We start from the raw sequence: 19,060 nt of genomic DNA, 5'->3' as shown, positions 1-19,060 counted from the left end.
GAAAACAGGCTGCTCTGTGCGAGACGGGCCTGTGTGGGAGTAAGCCGCTGAGCCGGAGAGGCTGATCTGCAAGAGGAACTGGGCGGGCTTGGTCTGGGTGCCCGCCTCTGCTCGGCTGGGCTCCATCGAAGTCCCTGGCTTTGCCCCTCTCTCTGATGCTTCTTGCAATGGCCTTGGTCTGGGGGACGGGGGAGCTCCCAGCCAGGGAGGAGGGGGCGCCCAGGCGCTCTGCCTGCCCACCTGTCGCCACAGTTGCAGCCTCTGTTCTCCCCGCCCTCAATGGGCACATTGTTGGGAGAGGCAGACAACTGGCCGGGCCTCCTGCCTGGGGCCCTCCGGCTCAGGACTGTCTGCACCGACCGCCGGAGGACTCTGCTGTTGCTGCTTCCTCCTTTGCCATGCTGGGAGCCAAAGTGGGGGCCGCTGGGAATGTGATCAGGGCATGCCGCTCCAGGGAGTGGCTCTGGCGGGTTGGGGAGGGGAGGCCCGCCTGCCTGCCTAGCCAGCAAAGGCCTCTGCCTCCGCTGCCGTGTTGGGCTGGCTGCCAGCGGCCTTAGCTTGGTCTGCAGCTCTGCCGGGGCTCTTTGTATGCAGGCCCCCCCCCCTCCAGTCCTGGTGTTACGCGGGGGGGGGGGAGAAACAAGCCTCTTCTTGGGCGCTCTGCCGAACGCGCCCGGCATTCTGAGTTGGCACAAAGCCGCTCCCTTTCCTCAGGCTCCTAGTTCTAATTCATGTAATATTGTGACCACGACTTATATGCTGCTTTTCCACAGAAGTTCTCAAAGTGGTTTGCACAGAGAAAGTGAATCCACGGGTTGGAGGGCGAGAGGGCCTCTTTGCAGAAGAAGGGCCTCTCCTCCTGCCTGCGTTTGCCGCCACGCTTCTTTTTGTATCTAAACAAACGCCAAACAATATTTGGGTTTGGGCATCAGGGCTGTGCACAGAAATGGAATGAAGCCGCCTGCAGAGAGGAGGCGGGTGGCGGGTCTCGGTCCTCGCTGGGCTGCCCTGTGCATGACTTTCTGTGAGCCGAGGGGAGAGGGCAGGAGGCGGAGAAGGTGGTCTCTTTGGGGTGGTCAGGAAACAGAACCCGGGAGCTTCTCCTGAGCCCCCCCCCCCCGGCCTCGGCCTCCTGGGGCTTTTACACACTTCTGCGGGGAGGCTTTACTGTGAACTCAAAGTTGTCCCCCAAAACGGACGCAGATCGTGGCTTTTCTAACCGGGCTACACTCTAATTCACCGTGAAAAACCGGGATTGTGTGTGAAGGGCTCCCTGATCATTTGCTGGGACTTTGGGGCAAATCTGGCCGAGATGGGGAAGCACCCCCTCCATTCCGGAGGAGGAGGAGATGCGAGTTCAAGGGCTCTCAAAGCGGCAGCCTTGTTGACTGTCTCCATCCGAAGGCTGGCTGTGGGCAACGTGCCCGTCTTGGGGGCGAGGGACTCCCACGCTGGATGTGGTGCCAAGCGCCGACTGCGACGCGGTTGAGGGAGGGAGTCGCCCGGGCCCAGCCGTCCCGCCCGGGCTTGGGGAAGGAAGAGGCAAGGTGACCTTGTCCCACACTGTGCTGCTGTCGTCTCTCTTGTGGTTGGCAGTTCCGGGGGCAGGGGATGCTGTTTACAGAGTCAGTTTCACGACACTTTCCTAACGTTGAAGCATGTGCAGAGTGCCTGAAGGGAACCCTCATGCTGGAGAAATCTCAGAAATCATGGCTGGAAGGGAAAGGACAGAAACGGAATAAACATTTGTTACAGCCAGACAAAAGATCCAAGCCGTTCTGCTCTGTCTGCAGCACTAGTCTTTAGCTCCCTTTCCCCAGGAGGCTGACAAGAAGGGAATGAATGTGCAGGCCTCCCCTTAGGAAGCTGCTGCCTACTGAGTCAGACCATTGGTCCATCTAGCCCAGCGTTGCCCACTCTGACTGGCAGCTGCTCTCCAGGGTGAAGCCTGGCAACTCGCCACAACCCCAGCCAAGCCCTCCCTGGGCGCTGCAGCTGCTGCCTGCCTTGGCTGTTGTCGGGCCTCCTCCTCCTCCTGCCTCTGCTTGCAAAGCGAGCCTCCTACCCCGTTCTCCTGGGGTGTTTATCTGCCAGCCAGAATCCTAAAAGGCCTCTGTTGCGGAGGAGGAGCCTGGGCCGGTGGGGGCTGATCCCTTCAATCCCTCCCTTTGTGTGCTGGAGACAAACGGATTTCAGCTGCCCCCCCCCCGCTTTGAACCACTTGGCTGGAAGGTGGGAGGGGGCTGGGCTGGGCGGGGAGCTGCTGCCTTGGAGAGAGGCAGGCGCTGGTCCTCTTGCCCCGGTTGCCGAGGGCAGGGCGGGGGAGAGGTGCCCTTGGCTGCAACTCCCACCCCTCTGGCCACGGGGAGAGGGACGATGGGAATTGTAGTCGGGCCGCACCTGGGCGTGGTTTGCCAGGGTCTTCACCCACCCCACCCCCAGTCCTGCTTCCGGGGATTCTTCGAATGGGAGGGGTCCAGGGCTGAGCCTGCCTGCCAAACGGAGGCCAAGGCCTCGCCTCCGGAGCGAACAGCCCCTCTGCTCAAGTGTCAGCAAATGAGATGCAGAACGGAAGTTAGTGTCTGCGTGCTGCGTTGGTTTTGCAGAGGGCGTGCAGACCATACTGCGGGAGGCGGATCGGGGTTGATTTATTGGCCAGGGGAGGTGAGGGCTTCCTGGAGGATAGGTCTGCCAGGGGCCGCTAGCCGAAGTCCTAGCTAAGTAGAGCCTCCATGCTCAGGGGCAGTCCCCTCCCAGTTGCTGGTGGGCAGATGGAGGTGGGGGTATTGCCCTCAGGTCCAGCGTGTGGGCTTCCTGGAGGTGTGGCGGCTTGTGGGAATGAAGGGAGGTCACTCTGGTCTGGTCTTGGAGGGCGCTCTTCAAGCTCTTCAGGATGTGCCGCATGTTGGGCAGAGGAATGGAGTTGAACAGGTTTGCCCGGCTTCTGGCCCTCACAATGCCTGGGGAGGCCCTTCCGAGCGGGTCCCCGAGGGGCCTGTCCTGGCCTGAAGCGGATTCCATGCCGGGGATGCTTAGGAAAAGGGCCGGAGGTGAACCTGCCCCTATCATCAGCATGGATGGGGTGGCCACACCTGGAAGGCCCTCTTCAGCTCTGGCCCCCACCCCCTGAGGAGGAGACATGGTGGAGCTGGGAGGGGTGCAGAGAAAGGCCCCCGAAATGCCCTTTGGGGGCTGGAGCGACTCCCTGATGCGGAAAGGCTCCAAGGCTCAGGCGACTTTGTAGTTGAGAAAGAAGGCAGGTCAGGCGGGAGGGGGATCCGTGACCCATGGTGTGGGTCAGCCGGGCAGAGGGAAGTTTTCCTCCTCCTCCTCCACAGTAGAGCCTGGGCTCATCTGACAAGGCTGAATGCGGGGGGGGGGGGGGCGCGAGCGAGCTGCAGGTGCCTTTTTGTCCCTGCCTCCCCTTCAGAAGTCCTTGGCTTCTGGGCGTGCCCTTTGGGTGTCTTCCGGAGAAGAAGAGCCCTGCTTGCTTCTCCGCCCCTTTTGGGACAGAGCAGGGCTGGCAAAGGCTCCCGGCTGTGGGGAGAGGCCTGCCCAGCAGGAAGCCCACTCCCGGATATCCAGACCGCGTCCCGTCCCAGCCCCTGGCGATGGTCCCAGAGCGGGAGAGGCACCGGGGTGTGCCCGGAGGAGCGTGGGCTGGGGGCGGAGAAGGCCCTTGGAGGGGAGGGGGCTCCCTGGCTGGCAGGAGGGGGAGTGTGCAGGAGCGGAGCCCGGCTGTGGGGTGGCCCAGCTGCCTTCGCTTCCTCCCCCGGCCTGTGTCGGAGGTGGGCTCCCTGGGCTTGAAAGTGCCCTGGCTGGGAAGCGTCTTGCACCAGGTTGCTTCAGCCCCCCCGAGCGGTGGGCTGTGTGTGTGATCAGGTCCCAGGCCGCCACAGCGTGGCAGGCAAGTGAGAGCCCGGCCACGCTCACCGGGCCTGCCTCTGCGCATGGCCTCCACCTGGGGAAGATGGCTAGCCACTTCCCCTCTGCGGTCCTGCGGCTTGCTGGGGACTCTCGAACCGGAAGCCGTGGCCTCCAGGCTGGTCGGGGTGTGTGTGTGTGTGTGAGGCCCAGGCCCCAGGGTGGGTGGGTGGGGCGTGCTTTGCTTGGGGGCTTCTCTGGGGCTGCAGTGAGGGAGAGGCCAGGGGAGACCTCAGCGGAAGGGAATGTTCCCAGCTTGGGGGGGCTGCGTGCCCACGCTCTGCTTTCAGGGGCTGCAAGGCTTTCCAGGAAGAACGCTCTCGCTTCTGCTCTTCCCACCCGCCCCCCTCCACTTTTCGGACAACTCAGGCCCCCAATTCTTGCTACTGGTATGAGTTTTTTTTTTTTTAAAGCCCCAAAGCAAAAACTACCCCCCCCCACCAGCTACCTGGCGTTTCTTGGGATTGCTCACAGCCGCCTTCTGCTAAATGGCACCCCCGGCTCTGACTCATTCCTCCGGGCCGTGGTGGTGCCCCACAGGGGATGCCCCCGCGGCCCAGTTCCCTCTTGTGCCCCTCCCTCCCGGGCCACTCACTCATGCTGCCGCCGTTGCTAGGCCTGCCTGGGCCCAAACAGGAGCAAATACTTTGTGGATTCGAGCAGGGCGGCTGGAATGACTCTCTCGGGCCGGGCGGGAAGGCGGATATCCCAGCCCCGTCTCGCCTCCCGGCTCGGTTTCTCTTCCGCCCTTCATGTAATATTTCACGTCTCGCTTCCTGCTTTGGAAATTCGTGCTCACAAAATTTGGACTGTGGATAACAGAGGGTTGCAGTTTGAGGCTTTTTGCACAAATGCCAGATCTTGCATACGTGTGTGTGTGTGTGTGTGATGCACACGCAGAGTTCATTTTTTTAAAAAATTGTGGGCCCCCAACAGGCCCATAGCGAGAAAAATAGGGGGGAGTGAGAGGGGGTGGGGAGCCACTGCAGGGCATAGGAAGCTGCCATAGATGGAGTCAGACCCTTGGTCCCTCTAGCTCAGGATTGTCTACCTAGGCTGGCAGCAGCTTCTCCAAAGTTGCAGGCAGGAGTCTCTCTCAGCCCTATCTTGGAGAGGCTGCCAGGGAGGGGACTTGGAACCTTCTGATGTTCTTCCCAGAGCGGCCCCGTCCCCTGAGGGGAATATCTCACAGTGCTCACACTCCCATTCAAATGCAAACCAGGGTGGACCCTGCTTAGCAGGTGGGACAATTCATGCTTGCTACCCCAAGACCAGCCCTCCTCCCTTGTACTTAAAAGCAGGGAGCCTGAACGTTTTAAGCTGACATCACTGTCTTCAGTATTCTGAGGATTTTAATTGTCTGGAAGGTGTCACAAGGGCTTGCTGGTAATCTCAGTTCCTTGTTGGGTGGGTCTTTGGAAGGCAGGATCCGACAAGCTCCATACAGTGAGCCCTTGGGCAGGATTGTGCCGGTGTGCTTTTCCTTCTTCCTCCCCCCAAGTACAAGGGACCGGAGGCTTTGGGGCGGCTGTGTCTGAGGGGGCCCGTCTCCCCCTGGCTGGTAAAGCACTCCCCTCCCCAAGGACTCTGCTTGGCCCAGGGGGCCGTCCCATTCCCCCAGTCTCCTTCCCGCTGGGCAGGGTGGAAGTCTGTTCAGACGCAGCACTGTGCTCCAAGAAAAAGGGTGACCCACGGAGGAGGGTCTGGAGCCCTTGCAGACGGGATGGAGGGAAGAGACCAGGCGAGAGAGAGAGAGAGAGAGACAGGAGAGGAGGCGGCACGGCAGGGAGGCAGAGAGAGGTCAAGGGTTGGCGTGTCTGCCTGCCACCGGCCAGACTGCCGGCATCCCCTGCCTGAAGGACCGAAGGAGGGCTCTGGTGCTGGGTCAGGCCCCAAGCGCCTCCCGTGTCCCGTAGAGGCCAGCCAGATGCTGCTGGCCAGACCAGAAGTGGGACAGGGCAGCCCTCGCCCGCGGTGGCTTCCCAGCGCCTGGCAGTCGCGTGGCCCGCCTCTGGACACGTAGCCAGCAAGGCTCGCGGGGAGAGCGGGTCTTGCGGGAGGGAGCCTGAGTGGCCCACTTTGCTAAGCAGGGCCTACCCTGGTTTGCATTTGGATGGGAGCCTACGTGTGTGAGCCCTGGCCGAGCTTCCCCTCGGGGGATGAGGCCGCTCCGGAAAGAGCATCTGCTTGCGTGCAGAAGGCTCCAAGTCTCCTCGCTGGCAGGATCTGCCCCACTCTCTCCCGCTCCCCCCCACAACTAGGAATTGGCAGTTGGCGCTTCTGTGTCTGACTAGCTCTGGGTGTAGCTCTGCTTCCGGGGGCAGTTCCCTTTTATTCTTTGGGTCCGCAATGCCCCCTCCCCGTCCCTGTCTTTTGAAAGCTGTGGGGTGCCCCCCCTCCCCTGCTCCCTCCCCCCAAAGGAGGAGCGGCTTGCCCTATTCTTGGGGGCCCTGGCAGGCTGGGAGAGGGCGGCACGGCGGGTGCCAGAGCAGGCGGGCGTGGCCCTTTTGGCAGTGCCAGGCCCTGGGCACAGGATCCTCTCCAGCTGGCACCGGGCCGGAAGCCTGGTGGTGCTGTGCACGGCTTCCTCCACGCAGGGCCTCCCCAGGGGTTTGGCCGTGGCGCGCTCAGGACCAGGAGAGAATAGTGGGGGGCAGCTGGGGCCAGGTTCTCAGCTCTCCCCTGGGGAGGAGAAGACAATGGCCCGGCCCAGCCCTTCCTGCCCGCTGGGCAAGGCAGGATATCCAAAGCCTACCATGCCTTTCTGGGACAGCAATGCCGAAAACTGCCAGGTGGGAGGGAGGGTTGGTTCCGTGGCTCCTGAACCAAAACGCGGCACCATTTCTAAGACACAAACATCGCCATCAAGCCCGGTCCTGTCTAAATGTTGCCATCTCTCCTAAGCTCCGACCAGGGCCTGCATCCTGCCATGCCTCTCGTCCACCAGGGATGATGGGAGTCGTAGTCCAGCCACAGCTGGAGGGGCTTCGTCAGCCCCACAAGATGGTCCCCGGAAGAGTCCCCTTGGCCTTCTCAACGCAAGTGGGCTCCGGCTCCTCAGAGAGCAGGCCTCACAGCTGGGGCTTCAGAGTGGAGACGGCTCGGATCCCTGCCCCGTGACTGTGTGTGTGTGTTTAGTTTCTAGGTCAGGTGGTAACTGGAGTAGGGGCCTCCCTTGCAGGTCACGGTTGCATTGCACTGGAGTGTGTGTGTGTGTTCCAGTCAGTGTTAAATTGGGACTGGGCGGCTGGCCCTGATCCGGGGGGTGGCCCGTGCCGAGCTCCGTGCATGCAGTGGCGTTTCCTCCTTGCAAAACCAACTCTGTGTGTTGCCCAACAAGTTGACTTGGAAGCCCGGGCTGGTGGGGCACAGGAGAGAAGTCCCCACTGACTCCTCTCCGGGGGGGGGGTGATGGAGCTGGTGGGCCACGGCCCTTGGGCCAAAGAGGGGCCTCCGGAGCCAGCCTGAAGCCTCTCTGGCGCTTCTGGTGGCATTTGGCCCAAGTCTGCATCGGGCCAGGAAGGAGACTCTCTGGCGGGCTGTGCTTGATCTTCGGCCATGCCAGCGCGGGGGGGGGGGGGAGGGAGAAGTCTCCCAGGCGGGAGAGCCCAGGACGGGAACGGGCCTTGTTGGTCCCCTTTGCTGAACAGCCTTGTGATTCGGAAACGAGTTGCCTCCGTCTGGAGGAGGAGCCAGGACTGGGGAGGCGCCGTTTCCTTTTCTGAGCGCGGGGAAGGCGAGAGCCGAGCTGCCTTTGAAGTCAGCGACTGGCACTGCCCTCGGCGGAGTGGGGGGAATGATGGGGGCAGCTCCCCCGCTCTGGAGACAAGCCGCTGGGGCCGTCGTTGGCAGTTGTCGAATGGAAGCCCTTTCTTTCTGAGGCAAAGCCCCCGCCCCCTTGCCAGACTGAATGGGGTGTGTGTGGGGGGGGCCAGGCCCAAGAGCTCTTGTTCCGGGACAGCAGATCTTGTCTGTGCAAAAGTCTAGGTCTCTCCGGTGGCGGCTGAGCTGCTTTCTGGAGCGCCCCCCCCCCCCCCCCGGTCTGTTTCTTTGTTGTTGTTCCAAGCCAAGCCGCAAGGGTGGAGGGGAACCTCCTTCTCCGTTTGTCTGGACGTTGCCCCGGGCAGGCTGCGCCTTCCAGGTGAGGCCTCTCCCAGGAGGAGAGAGAAAGTCCACAGCGGCAAGCAGAGCGGTGGTGGTGTTTCAGTTCCGCTGCTTTGGCCAGTAGGCTTGGTCTTGTCAACCTTTCGCTCAAAACAAGCATCACAGACAGAAACAAACAAACAAACAAACGGCAGGCAATGTTTTGTACGCTTCCAGGAATATTATGCGGCGTTTGTTTCTGCCTGTGATGCTGCTTGTGACGAGCAAAAGGTCTGCCCAACCAATCCGGCTGGCAAAAGTCGGGAGTCATAAAGCCTTGACCCTTGGCGTGTGTGTGCGTGTGCGTGCAAACTTCGTGGAGATCAAGAGTCCCTCTGGATGCGCCATTTGACAGCCCTCTGACTGGTGGGGGCCAAAGAGTCTTGTCCCTGCTGGCTTCTGTGCGTCCAACTAAACTGACCCCCCCCCCAAAAAAAGTCGAATGAAAGGCAAGAGCGTGGAGAGGCGGCTTGGGTACAGTTGGGTTGGGGGGGCACTCCGCAGCCGGCTTGCGTGGTAAGCACACAGGGTTGCTTCTGCCTGAGCGCCGTCTGGGCAAGGAGAGGCTGGCCGCGGCTCCCCCCTGCTCGGATCAAGCCTGTCTCTCTTCATGGCAAACAGAGCCACGTCTTCCGCTGCTGTCCGGGGTCCCCTCCTGAACCGGGATTCCCAGATGTGGCTGACGACAACTCCCCGAATCTCCGTGCAGAAGCCGGTGCAGCTGGGGATGCTGGGAGTTGTAGGGAGCAACCGCTGGACATCCCTGTTAGAGGGAGCAGGGCTGCTGCTGTCCCGTTGGGGCCCGGCCCGGCTGGCTCCTTCTGGGCAGCACTCTGCACATGCCTGGGGCCCGTTGCCCTGGAGTGGCAGGAGGCCCGTTGGCCAGCTGCCAGGCACAAGCGCCTTCCCTGCTCTCCGGGGGCAGCCGTGCAGCTCCAGCCCAGGCAGCAGCCTGGGAAGAACAGCTACCCTGCCCGCCCGCCCCGCGGGCCCCTTCCGCCTGCGCCAGCCGGCCTGCCCCGGCTTCCCTTCCCGGCACTGCCGGAGTCTCTCTCTCTCTCTCTCTGGCAGCTGCACTTTACATTCCTGGCTGCATTTGTCTTGGTCACATTCCTCATTTTCCCTTTTGTACTCAGCCATGGAAACTTGGAGCGGATTAGAAACGCTGCTGGCTTTCTGCCGAGACCCGTTTATAGCTGTCTCGCTTCCCTCCTCCTTTCTCTGAAGGAACGCAAGCGGGACGGGGGGTGTGTGTGTGTGTGTGGCGGGGCGGCTGAAAAGCTCTCCTGGGAGCTGGAGGGTCCCCGTCCCCCCGCTCTGATGCTGCGGCTCTGAAGAGGTTTCTCTGGTGGCAAATCTGTTCCCAGGAAACAGCCTCCCCCACCTCTTCTTCTTTCAAGGGTGAGGGTCCCTCCCCTGGGGCTGGAGGTCGCCCTGGCAGTCCCGTGGCCAAGCATGGAGCTCCCTGGGTGCAGTGGCAGCAGGGGGTGATGGGAGTTGTAGTCCAAGCACACCCGGAGAGCCTGGGCCAAGCTGTCGTTGGTTGATCTGTTTGAAGGCGTAGATCAGCAGTCATTCAATCTCCCGAGCATGGTGCCAGGGCTCGTGTCTGCTGCCTTCAGGGCCAGGCTTGTGGTGGCCTTGAAGGAGAGCTGCGCAGAGGAGAGCGGGTCTTGTGGCAGCCAGCGTGAATGGCCCACTTTGCTAAGCAGGGTCTGCCCTGGCTTGCATTTGAATGGGAGACTGCCTGTGAACACGGTCAGATCTTCCCCTGAGGGGATAATGGGGTGGTGGCGCTGTGTGCGGGGCGTCGGTCTGCGCCAAGCGTGCCCGTTCCGTCCCTGCGGCTCCCGTGGATCTTGCGTGGCTCCCACTTGGACGGGGAAGGTGGCCCTGGACACGGTCCCGTGGAGGCAGGCGGGGAGACGGAAGTGCACAGTCGGGGATTTCTGACCTGTGTGTGTGTGTGGTGGAGAAACTGGATGGGCTCCCCCCCTTTCTTCTTCCTCCTCCTCCTCCTCATATTAGTACTTGGAATCACCCCGTTGAATTGATTGGTCATAGATTCCAGCCACCCTTCACCGTGCCAGATGAATTTGCAGGCTGCCCAGTCACTGGCTTGAAAAGGGGACGAGACCATTTCCTGCGGGAGGGGAGGGGCCTATTGCTGGCTGTTGGTCACGTGGCCACTGAGTGGAGCCTCCATGTTCAGAAGCAGTCACTCTGAACAGCAGGGGGGGCTGTTTGTCTTTGGGCCCTGCTTGTGGACTTTGAGGCGGCATCTGGCTGGGCTCCGATTGGGAACAGGGATGCAGGATCATATCGCGATCTAATCCAGAGTCCAGGGTTGGCCAAGTGGGGCTGCTCCAGCTGCTGTTGGACTACAGCTCCCATCACCCCCGGCCCCAACGCAGTTTGCCTGGAGGACGCTGCTGCTGGAGTGGTGACCCATCAGCAGCTGGGGAACCTTGGCCCGGCGGGCTCTCGTGACTCGCTGCGTATTGATGGCAGTGGCCACCCGGCTGGGGCTCACCGGTGCGTCTCTTGTCTCCCAGGAACACCAAGAAGGAAGGGGACCTGCTGGCGGCCCAGGCCCGCCTGAAGGACGTGGAGGCCCTGCTGAACTCCAAGGAAGCCGCCCTCACCACCGCCCTGGGGGAGAAGCGCAACCTGGAAGGCGAGGTCCGGGAGCTGAGAGGCCAGCTGGCCAAGGTAGGGGGCTCCCACTCGGCCGCTCTCCTTCGGGGGCTGCCCCGGATGCTGCTGCCAGAGGGGGGGCTTGGGTCCCGAGCGGGGAGGGAGGGGGGTGGCGGCTTGCCTGAGCTGAAGGAGCCCAGCTGGAGCTGGCCCAGAGATCCTTTTAGCCCAGAGGCCTCCCGGCTGCCCCAGAGGAGCCCCCCCCCCGGGGAGCAAGAGAGCAGCAGCCTGCTTCTGTGGGGCCCCCAGAGGTATGCAGCTCTGGTCACCGGGAGACTGGAGAGCCTCCCCAGGCTCTTCCCACCCTCGGAGTTTATTTGTGAAGTTGTTTAAGCCAGACAGTGAGCTGTTGCCCCTGAATCGAAAGGGGAAAGTGTGCCGTCAAGTCGATTTCGACTCCTGGCGCCCACAGAGCCCTGTGGTTTTCTCTGGGTAGAATATAGGAGGGGTTGACCATTGCCTCTTCCTGCACAGTATGAGATGATGCCTTCCAGCATCTTCCTCTACTGCTGCCGCCCGATATAGTACCAGCGGGGATTTGAACCGGCAGCCTTCTGCTTGTTAGTCAAGCATTTCCCTGCTGCGCCACTTAAGGTGACTGCCCCTGCATCTCCTGCCCCTAATTTTTTGGGGGTGACCCTGAGTTCTGGTGTGATGACCTGGCTCCCCCCCTGCCCGCCTCTGCCATTTTATAACCTCTTCCAGTCTCCCTTGGTCTGCAGCTGCCCTTTCCCCAGAAGGACGCGGCAAATTAAGCAAGGACGGTTCTGGTATCAGGTGTCCAAGCCCTTCTGAGAATTTTTAATTAAAAAAAAAAATCCTTTTCTCTAATTAGGATTAATATTTTTAATCGTGTTTTTGTTAATACAGTAGCATTTTACTAGTATGTTTATTAATAGCATGACTATTAACAGTACTAATATCATTATAATTACTCAGGCTATTAAATTTTTTTTTTTTTTTTAAATTCAAATAGCACAAGGAGCCAGCAGGGGGCAGCAGAATCCACAGTTTGGGCAAGACCGAACTTTAAATTCAAGTTCAGCCCCTGGATTTGAGGGAACCCGAGCCCTAACCCTTACAGGGACTGTTTTACTTCAGACTAGAGTGTAGCAGGGGAAGCCAATTGGAGGTGCTTCAGCTGTTGGACTACAACTCCCATCATCCCCAGCTGCGATGAGTTGAGGCTGGGGGTGAAAGGACTTGTAGTTCCACAGCAGCTGGAGAGCATTGATTTGGCCACTCCTGGGGTGCGGTGTGGTTCCCCAGGTGGTGGGGGGAAACCCCACTGCCCGGAGAAAGCCTGGGAAGAAGACCCTCAGGGCATTGGGTGCTCTGCCTTCCCAGGATCCTTCCTGTGCAGTTTTAGATGGAGCGCCCACTGCTGCTAAGTTCTGTATTCTTTCGGTGTGGAAATCCTCTTCTGCACCATCATTTGCTGGATTGGTGGAGGCAGATTTGTTTGCATTTGTTTTAATAATTGTTTTCTGCTACTGTGCTTTAATTTTTCCGTATATTTTTAATCTGTGCTGATTTTTAAATATTGCTTTAAATTTTGTACACCTCCTAGAGTTGTGTGTGTGTGTGTGTGTGTGTGTGTGTGTGTGTGTGTATATATATATATATATATATATATATATATATATATATATGTATGTATGTATATATATATATATATATATCAGGCGGTATAAAAACATGGTAGATAGATGAATAATTTGGGGCGCAGGTGCCTCCCTGAAATGCCATCGGCAGGCAGTTGGCGTCCTCCAAGCTGTGCAGAGAGAGCCAGGATGCAGGGGAGCTGGGCACCCCAGGCCAGCCTTTAAGGATGCTCGCTGTTGGTCCGTTTTGCTTGCACTCCTGTGACAGCGGCTCTGTCAAAAAGTTGCCGTTTGCTCTCTATCTGGTGGAGAGGATAACACAGAAAAGAGGTCTGTGTGGGCCTGGCCCCAGGGAGAGGAGCAGCCCACTTGTGGGGCAGAAGCGGCTCTGCTTTCCAGTGCTGTGACACATTTCTCTCTCTCTCCTTCTGCCAGTTGGAAGCTGCTCTGGCCGACGCAAAGAAGCAACTGCAGGACGAGATGCTGAGGCGGGTGGATGCCGAGAACAGACTGCAGACCCTGCGGGAGGAGCTCGAGTTCCAGAAGAACATCTACGGCGAGGTGAGCGCGGGCAGCGGCCTGGCTGGGGCTTCCCTGCTCTCTGGGCGTCGGGCAGGATGAGGCCGTGACTCCAGGGCAGAGCCTCTGCTTGGCAGGCAGGAGGTCCCCGGCTCACTCCCTGGCGGCGGCAGCAGGTGGGGCTGGGAGAGACGCTGCCAGTCGGTGTGAGACAAGGCGGGCTAGATGGGCCCCCAGCGTCTGAGGCTGCTCCCTGGAATAAGCCGTCCAGGAGGCTGCCGCTGCCGCCGCCCTCCGGAAGCAGGATGGAGGCCCCCGCCCGTTTCTGCCCCCGCCATGCTGTGGCCCCGGCTCAGTCCTCCTCTTCCTCCCACAGGAGCTCCGCGAGTCCAAACGCCGCCACGAGACCCGCCTGGTGGAGATTGACAACGGGCGCCAGCGCGAGTTCGAGAACAAGCTGGCCGACGCCTTGCAAGACCTGCGGGGCCAGCACGAGTCCCAGGTCAGGCTCTACAAGGAGGAGCTGGAGAAGACCTACAGCGCCAAGGTAACTCCCCGAGACTTGGAAAGGTGCCAGGCTGGCCGTGTCTCGGTCTGGAGGCAGGACTCCCGGCTTCCTTTCGTCCCGTAGCCCTGTTCAGATGTTGGGTTGGACACTCGGGCCGTGAGTGCACAGGTGCAGAACGGCAGGCAGGTGCAGGTGTGCATGCGGTTCAGACAGGGGTGCAGTATCCCGTGTTCCAGGGGCCTGTACCCAGGTTAGAAGCCTCATTCAGACGTCATGCTGCCCGGGTGTATGTACAGACACCTCTATGCGTGTGTGTGTGTGTGAATGGCTGTGCCTGTGTTCCTGTTAGAAGTGGGGCACTTCGCCCTGTGTGGGGGGAGGAAGAGGCTCCCTCCTGGCTGCCCCCCACCCGTGACTCCCCCACCTCTCCCCCCCCCTCCAGCTGGAGAACGCCAAGCAGTCGGCCGAGAGGAACAGCAGCATGGCCGGGGCGGCCCACGAGGAGCTGCAGCAGACCCGCATCCGGATCGACAGCCTGTCGGCTCAGCTCAGCCAGCTGCAGAAGCAGGTAGAGGCCCCGCCGGGACGGGCAGCCGGGCGGCCCCCTGGATCCGGCACGCCCCGATCCGGCAGGGGCTCGGCAGTGTGGGCCCCCGGAGATGGCTGGACCGCAGCTCCCATCACCCCCCGTTTCCTGGCACTGTGCCTGGGGGTGATGGCCGTGGTCGCCCCACAACCTCTGGGGCCCCTGCCCTGGCTGATTTGGAGTGAAGCACCCTCTGTCCCCCAGCCGTTTGCGGGCGGCGGGGAGGCGTTGAAGGGATAGCGAATTGCCCGAATGGCTTTCCGGGTGGGGTGAATTTGGGCTCTTCCATGGAGGCGTCAATCGTGCCTGAGCCCCCCTCTCTTGCGCACGCACCCCCTGCCCCCCGCCTGCCCCCTGCCTGCCTCCCGCCGCCCACCTCCCCGGCTCTGTTCCCCGCCCAGCTCTCTGCCAAGGAGGCCAAGTTGCGTGACCTGGAGGACGCCCTAGCGCGGGAGCGCGACACCAGCCGCCGGATCCTGGGTGAGAAGGAGCGGGAGATGGCCGAGATGCGGGCCCGCATGCAGCAGCAGCTGGACGAATACCAGGAGCTGCTGGACATCAAGCTGGCTCTGGACATGGAGATCCACGCCTACCGCAAGCTCCTGGAAGGGGAGGAGGAGAGGTGGGTGGCGGGGCCTGCTCCCTGCCCGTGGCAAGGCCCTGCTTCGGGCGGGCGGAGGGCCTGTGCTTGCCGGGGGCCCCGTGGGAGCCGGCCGGGAGGAGGGCTGACGAGCTGGCCGGTGCGTCCCTCCGGACCGAACCTCCTCCTCTAGCCTGTGCAGCCATCAGGACAAGAGAATCGGGGGGAGGGAGGGAAGCGTCCGGCAGGCAGGGCCAGGCTGAAATGGGGTCCCCCCAGCCCCTCAATTGCCTCCCCCATCTTGACAATTCTTGTGGGGCAGAGAAGACGGCGGCTCAGCCCCTGGCCGTGTTCTTCTGGGTGGGGGGTTGGGGGTTGGAAGGGGCTCCTTCTTTCTCTTAGCTTCCCTGAGAAGGCTGCTGCGTCACCCCACTGCGTGGTCTCGAGTGGACTTTTGGGGTGGAAAATGTGCCCCCCGCCACCACTGGTCTAGCCGTGCCGCTCTGCCTGACAGCCAGCCAGCCTGCAAGGCAGCTCAGCTCTTGGGTGGGATGGGGGCAGAGAGCTGCCTCCTTTGGTGCCCCCCTGGACAGACTGCACGCACAGACATTATTGGGGGCACCCTGAGACACACACACACACACACACACACACACACACACACACACACACACACACACACACACAGAGAGAGTTTCAGAAACACCCCCCCCCCCGCCACCAACCAGCCCACAGCTGCTGAAAGCAGGGACAGGGTGGAGGGGGCAGAGACCCGCCTTGCGCCTGGAGCCAGGTCCGTGTCTTGCTGTGGAGGGGGCCCGGCTTGGACCCAGCCCCTGCAGGCAGCGTCTCCCTCGCACTCCCCGGACAGTGCCTCCCTCGCACTCACAGCCCCCTCTCTCCCGCCTCCAGGCTGCGCCTCTCCCCAAGCCCCACCTCCCAGAAGAGCGGCAGTGGTGGTGTCCGCAGCCGGGTCTCCCACTCCTCCGGGCAGGGCTCCTCCAAGAAGCGGAAGCTGGAGGACGGAGAGAGCCGCACCAGCTTCTCCCACCATGCCCGGACCAGCGGCCGCGTGGCCGTGGAGGAGGTGGACCTGGAGGGGAAGTTCGTCCGTCTCCGGAACAAGTCCAGTGAGGTCGGTGCTGGCCGGAAGGGAGGGGTGGGCTCGGGTCTTCCCCCCGCCCCCGGGAATGACCCAGACCGAGATCTCCCTGGGGGCCAGCCAGTCCTCCTCCGAGGCAGGTCCCGTCAGCTTCCGGGACTCACAGCACCCCTCCCTGGGCCAGAGCAACCCCTGAAGCTTCTCGCTCGAGCTGGGCCCTTCGGCCCTCTAGCGCCCCCGTCTCCCAGGGAGAGGGACAGAGCTGGCCGGTGGGGTGGATGTGCCCAGAGAGAGAAGCTGCAAGGAGGCCTGTGGCCTTAGAGTTCCCGGCACGCCCTTGGCTGAGCGCGCTCTTGCTGCTGGCTCTTGGTGGGCAGGGAGGGCGGGGGGCCCTTCAAGACAGACCCACCTCCACCCGCCCGCCCATCTCTCCCCGTGGGGGGCGGCAGCAGTGGGGCTGTGGACTGACTGGCCGCTGGGCGACCCCTTCTGTCTCTCCAGGACCAGTCGCTGGGCAACTGGCAGATCAAGCGCCAGAACGGAGAAGAGGCCCCCATCTCCTACAGGTTCCCCCCCAAGTTCACCTTGAAGGCTGGCCAGGTGGTGACGGTGAGTGCCGCTGGGCTCCTCCTGGGGGGCGCCTCGTGCTGTGGGGCCCTGGCCGGCCTGCAGTCCCGTGACAGTGTCCTCTTCCTCCTTCTCCCCGCCTCAGATCTGGGCCTCGGGGGCCGGGGTGACCCACAACCCTCCCACCGACATGGTCTGGAAGAACCAGAGCTCGTGGGGATCCGGAGACAGCCTGCGGACTGCCCTCCTCACCTCCGCTGGAGAGGTAAGGCCCTCGGGGGCTGGCGCTTGGGGGCCTCCGCAGAGTCTGGGCCCCCGCGGTCAGTGGGTCTACCAGGCAGCCCAGCCGCTTGTGGCACCCAGTGCAGCTGGTCCCTTCCTGCTTGGCCTTCCTCTCTCCTCTCCTCCTTGGGTCCGTGAACTGAGAGAAGAGGCAAGCCTTTTCTTCTGTGCTTGGTACTGTGTTGCCGCTTGCTTCTTCGGCACTTTGGGACCAAGGATGATGGCTGTTTCTGGTGCCAAGGCAGAGGCCCTCCATCTCCCTCCCTCTAGCATGCAACCTGCCCATGCCCTTGCAGCCTCACCCACAGAGCCCAGATGGGCTCCTCTGATGCCCCTTCTGCCCTCCCTCCCTCCCTCCTGTCCGCAGGAAGTGGCCATGAGGAAACTGGTGCGCACAGTGGTCATCAATGATGAAGATGACGAAGAGGATGACGATGAAGGTGGCCTCCACCGCCACCACCACCACCACCATGTGAGTTGGAGGGAAGTCGGTCTTGAGGTGCTCAGTGACCGGGGTCTGCCAGACCCCAGGAGTCTTCCACTGTGCCTACGAAAGGGGGAGCAGCAGAATCTCACAGGCTCTTAACAGGAGGCTCTTTCTGAACTCCACTCACAGCCAACACGTACGTGTTGGTATAGACCAGTGTCTGGGTCCCATCCCTGTGCTTCTGGGGTAATCAAGCGGGTCGACTTTTATCCAGCACCGTGCTGTCAGTTCTCGCATTGGCTGCGAATCCCAAGCAAAGCAGAGAGCGTGGCGGCCAGTATTACAATGGGAATGGTTTCCCATATCGGGGCTGCCGGACTTCGGCCCTCCTACAGCTCTTGGACTACAACACCCATCATCCTTGACGATTGGCTCCTGTGGCTGAGGGTGATGGGAGTTGTAGTCGGAGGCCTCGGCCACTGGAGTGAAATCTGCAGGGGAGCCTTGCGGTGGAATTGCCCCTTCTAGTCGGATTTGGTGACGACCCCGCAGAGAGTGGGGCCGGGGTTGGCGGCCATGGCTGCTGACCCTCCTGCCACCGCCTCCTCCTCTTCCAGAGCCACTGCAGCAGCTCCGGCGACCCGGCCGAATACAACCTGCGTTCCCGCACCGTGCTGTGTGGCACCTGCGGGCAGCCGGCGGAGAAGGCCGGAGGCACCAACGCGGCGGCGGCTGCCGCCACCACCACCATGTCCTCGGGCGGCTCCTCCTCCTCCAGCCTCACCATCACGCGCAGCTACCGCACCGGAGGCCCCGGCCTCGGAGAGGGCCTCCTGCCCCGTACCTACATCCTGGGCAGCTCCAGCCCACGCCAGCAGGTCAGTGGCTCCGCTGCTGCGGGGGCGGCTCTGGACCCCTGGGGGGTCCGCGGCCAGAGTCTGGTGGGCGTCCCAACCCACGTTCTCTCTCGCCTTTCTGGGAACCCGACTCGAGAACAGCCACGGAATGTCTCGGAGAAGGAGGCAGAGGCGAGCCCTGCTCGGTCGGGGGTTCTCGGGGGCGTGGGGGGAGGCTGCTGGGACTACATCGTCACCCCCAGTCACAAAGGATGGTGGGAATTGTAGTCCCGACGGGAGGAAAGGGGGAACTTGGCAGGCCTGGAGGGATGGCTAGCCAGCGCCAAGAGGTCTGCAGCAGCTGCTGAAAAGGGAAGGCAGGTGCTAGGCAGGTCTCCTGGGGGAAGGAGTTCCAGAGGGAAGGACCTCTCTCGCATCGCTGCCCGGTGAACCTCCACATGGTGGGGGCCTCTCTTCATGACTGCATGGGGTGGGCAGAGTCAGGTGGGGAAGAGGATGATGGGAGTTGTAGTCCCCCACCCACTGCAGAGTCACCCTACTCTGATCCTTTTGGCCTCTCCTTTCGTGTGTGTGTGTGTGTGTGTGTGTGTGTGTGTGTGTGTGTGTGTGTGTGTTTGGGGCAGGGGCAGTCGCTCCCGGACAATTTGATAAAGATCTGCAGAGTTTAGTGGAGCTGACCTCTCTCTCTCTCTCTCTCTCTCTCTCCCCCCTTTCCTTTCAGGGTCCTCCGGCAAACTGCAGCATCATGTAATCGTCCGGTCCTCTTCTCCCCCCGCCCCCCCCCCCTACGCTCACTGCCTGCTGTATGAAGCTCTTTGTTCTTTACATGCACAGGAGAAAAAGAAAAGAAAAAAAGGAAAACATTTTTAAAGAAGTTATTTTCTACAGCAGGAATTTATACTTATTATTATATGTAAAATGCTAAAAGATGCTTCAGGGTTTTTTAAAGAGAGAAATCTTTTTTTCTATAACAAAAAAAAAAAAGCTTTATTTTTTTTTAAGAACCAAGCCAAAGAGATTTGAGTTATTGTTGCCAAAAGGAGGAGGAAAAATGTTTAATATCTCTTTAGATAGTTACATACATACATATATATATATATATATATATTTTCGAATACCAAAGTTTTTTGTTTGCAAAGGAAAATCAGTCCTCAGAGTTGAGGTGTTTGTGGTAAATGTTCTCCCCTGGAGAGAACTCTGTGTGTGTTTTTGCACTTAACTTTTTCCTGTTGGATGTAACAAAGATGGAAATCCTGTAAGCATA

The 19,060-nt window shown here is 61.0% G+C and overlaps 1 protein-coding gene across 1 annotated transcript in view; it reads left to right on the top strand.

The window, feature by feature from the left end:
• Nucleotides 1–18,683, top strand: part of LMNA (lamin A/C) — a 33,802-nt gene extending 15,119 nt beyond the window's left edge. The window contains exons 2-12 of the mRNA XM_053278470.1: nt 10,623–10,779; nt 12,804–12,929; nt 13,264–13,434; nt 13,838–13,963; nt 14,383–14,603; nt 15,474–15,696; nt 16,165–16,272; nt 16,376–16,495; nt 16,880–16,984; nt 17,557–17,817; nt 18,518–18,683. Coding sequence (XP_053134445.1) covers nt 10,623–10,779; nt 12,804–12,929; nt 13,264–13,434; nt 13,838–13,963; nt 14,383–14,603; nt 15,474–15,696; nt 16,165–16,272; nt 16,376–16,495; nt 16,880–16,984; nt 17,557–17,817; nt 18,518–18,547 — 1,648 coding nt within the window. The 3' untranslated portion in view covers nt 18,548–18,683. The remainder of the gene's footprint in view (nt 1–10,622; nt 10,780–12,803; nt 12,930–13,263; nt 13,435–13,837; nt 13,964–14,382; nt 14,604–15,473; nt 15,697–16,164; nt 16,273–16,375; nt 16,496–16,879; nt 16,985–17,556; nt 17,818–18,517) is intronic.
• The last annotated feature ends 377 nt before the right edge of the window (nt 18,684–19,060 follow it).

The sequence above is a fragment of the Hemicordylus capensis genome, chromosome 14 (assembly GCF_027244095.1).
Source record: "Hemicordylus capensis ecotype Gifberg chromosome 14, rHemCap1.1.pri, whole genome shotgun sequence".
Taxonomy (NCBI): Eukaryota; Metazoa; Chordata; class Lepidosauria; order Squamata; family Cordylidae; genus Hemicordylus; species Hemicordylus capensis.
Note: the sequence above shows the minus strand (reverse complement) of the source record. Positions and strands in the feature narration are given on the sequence as shown.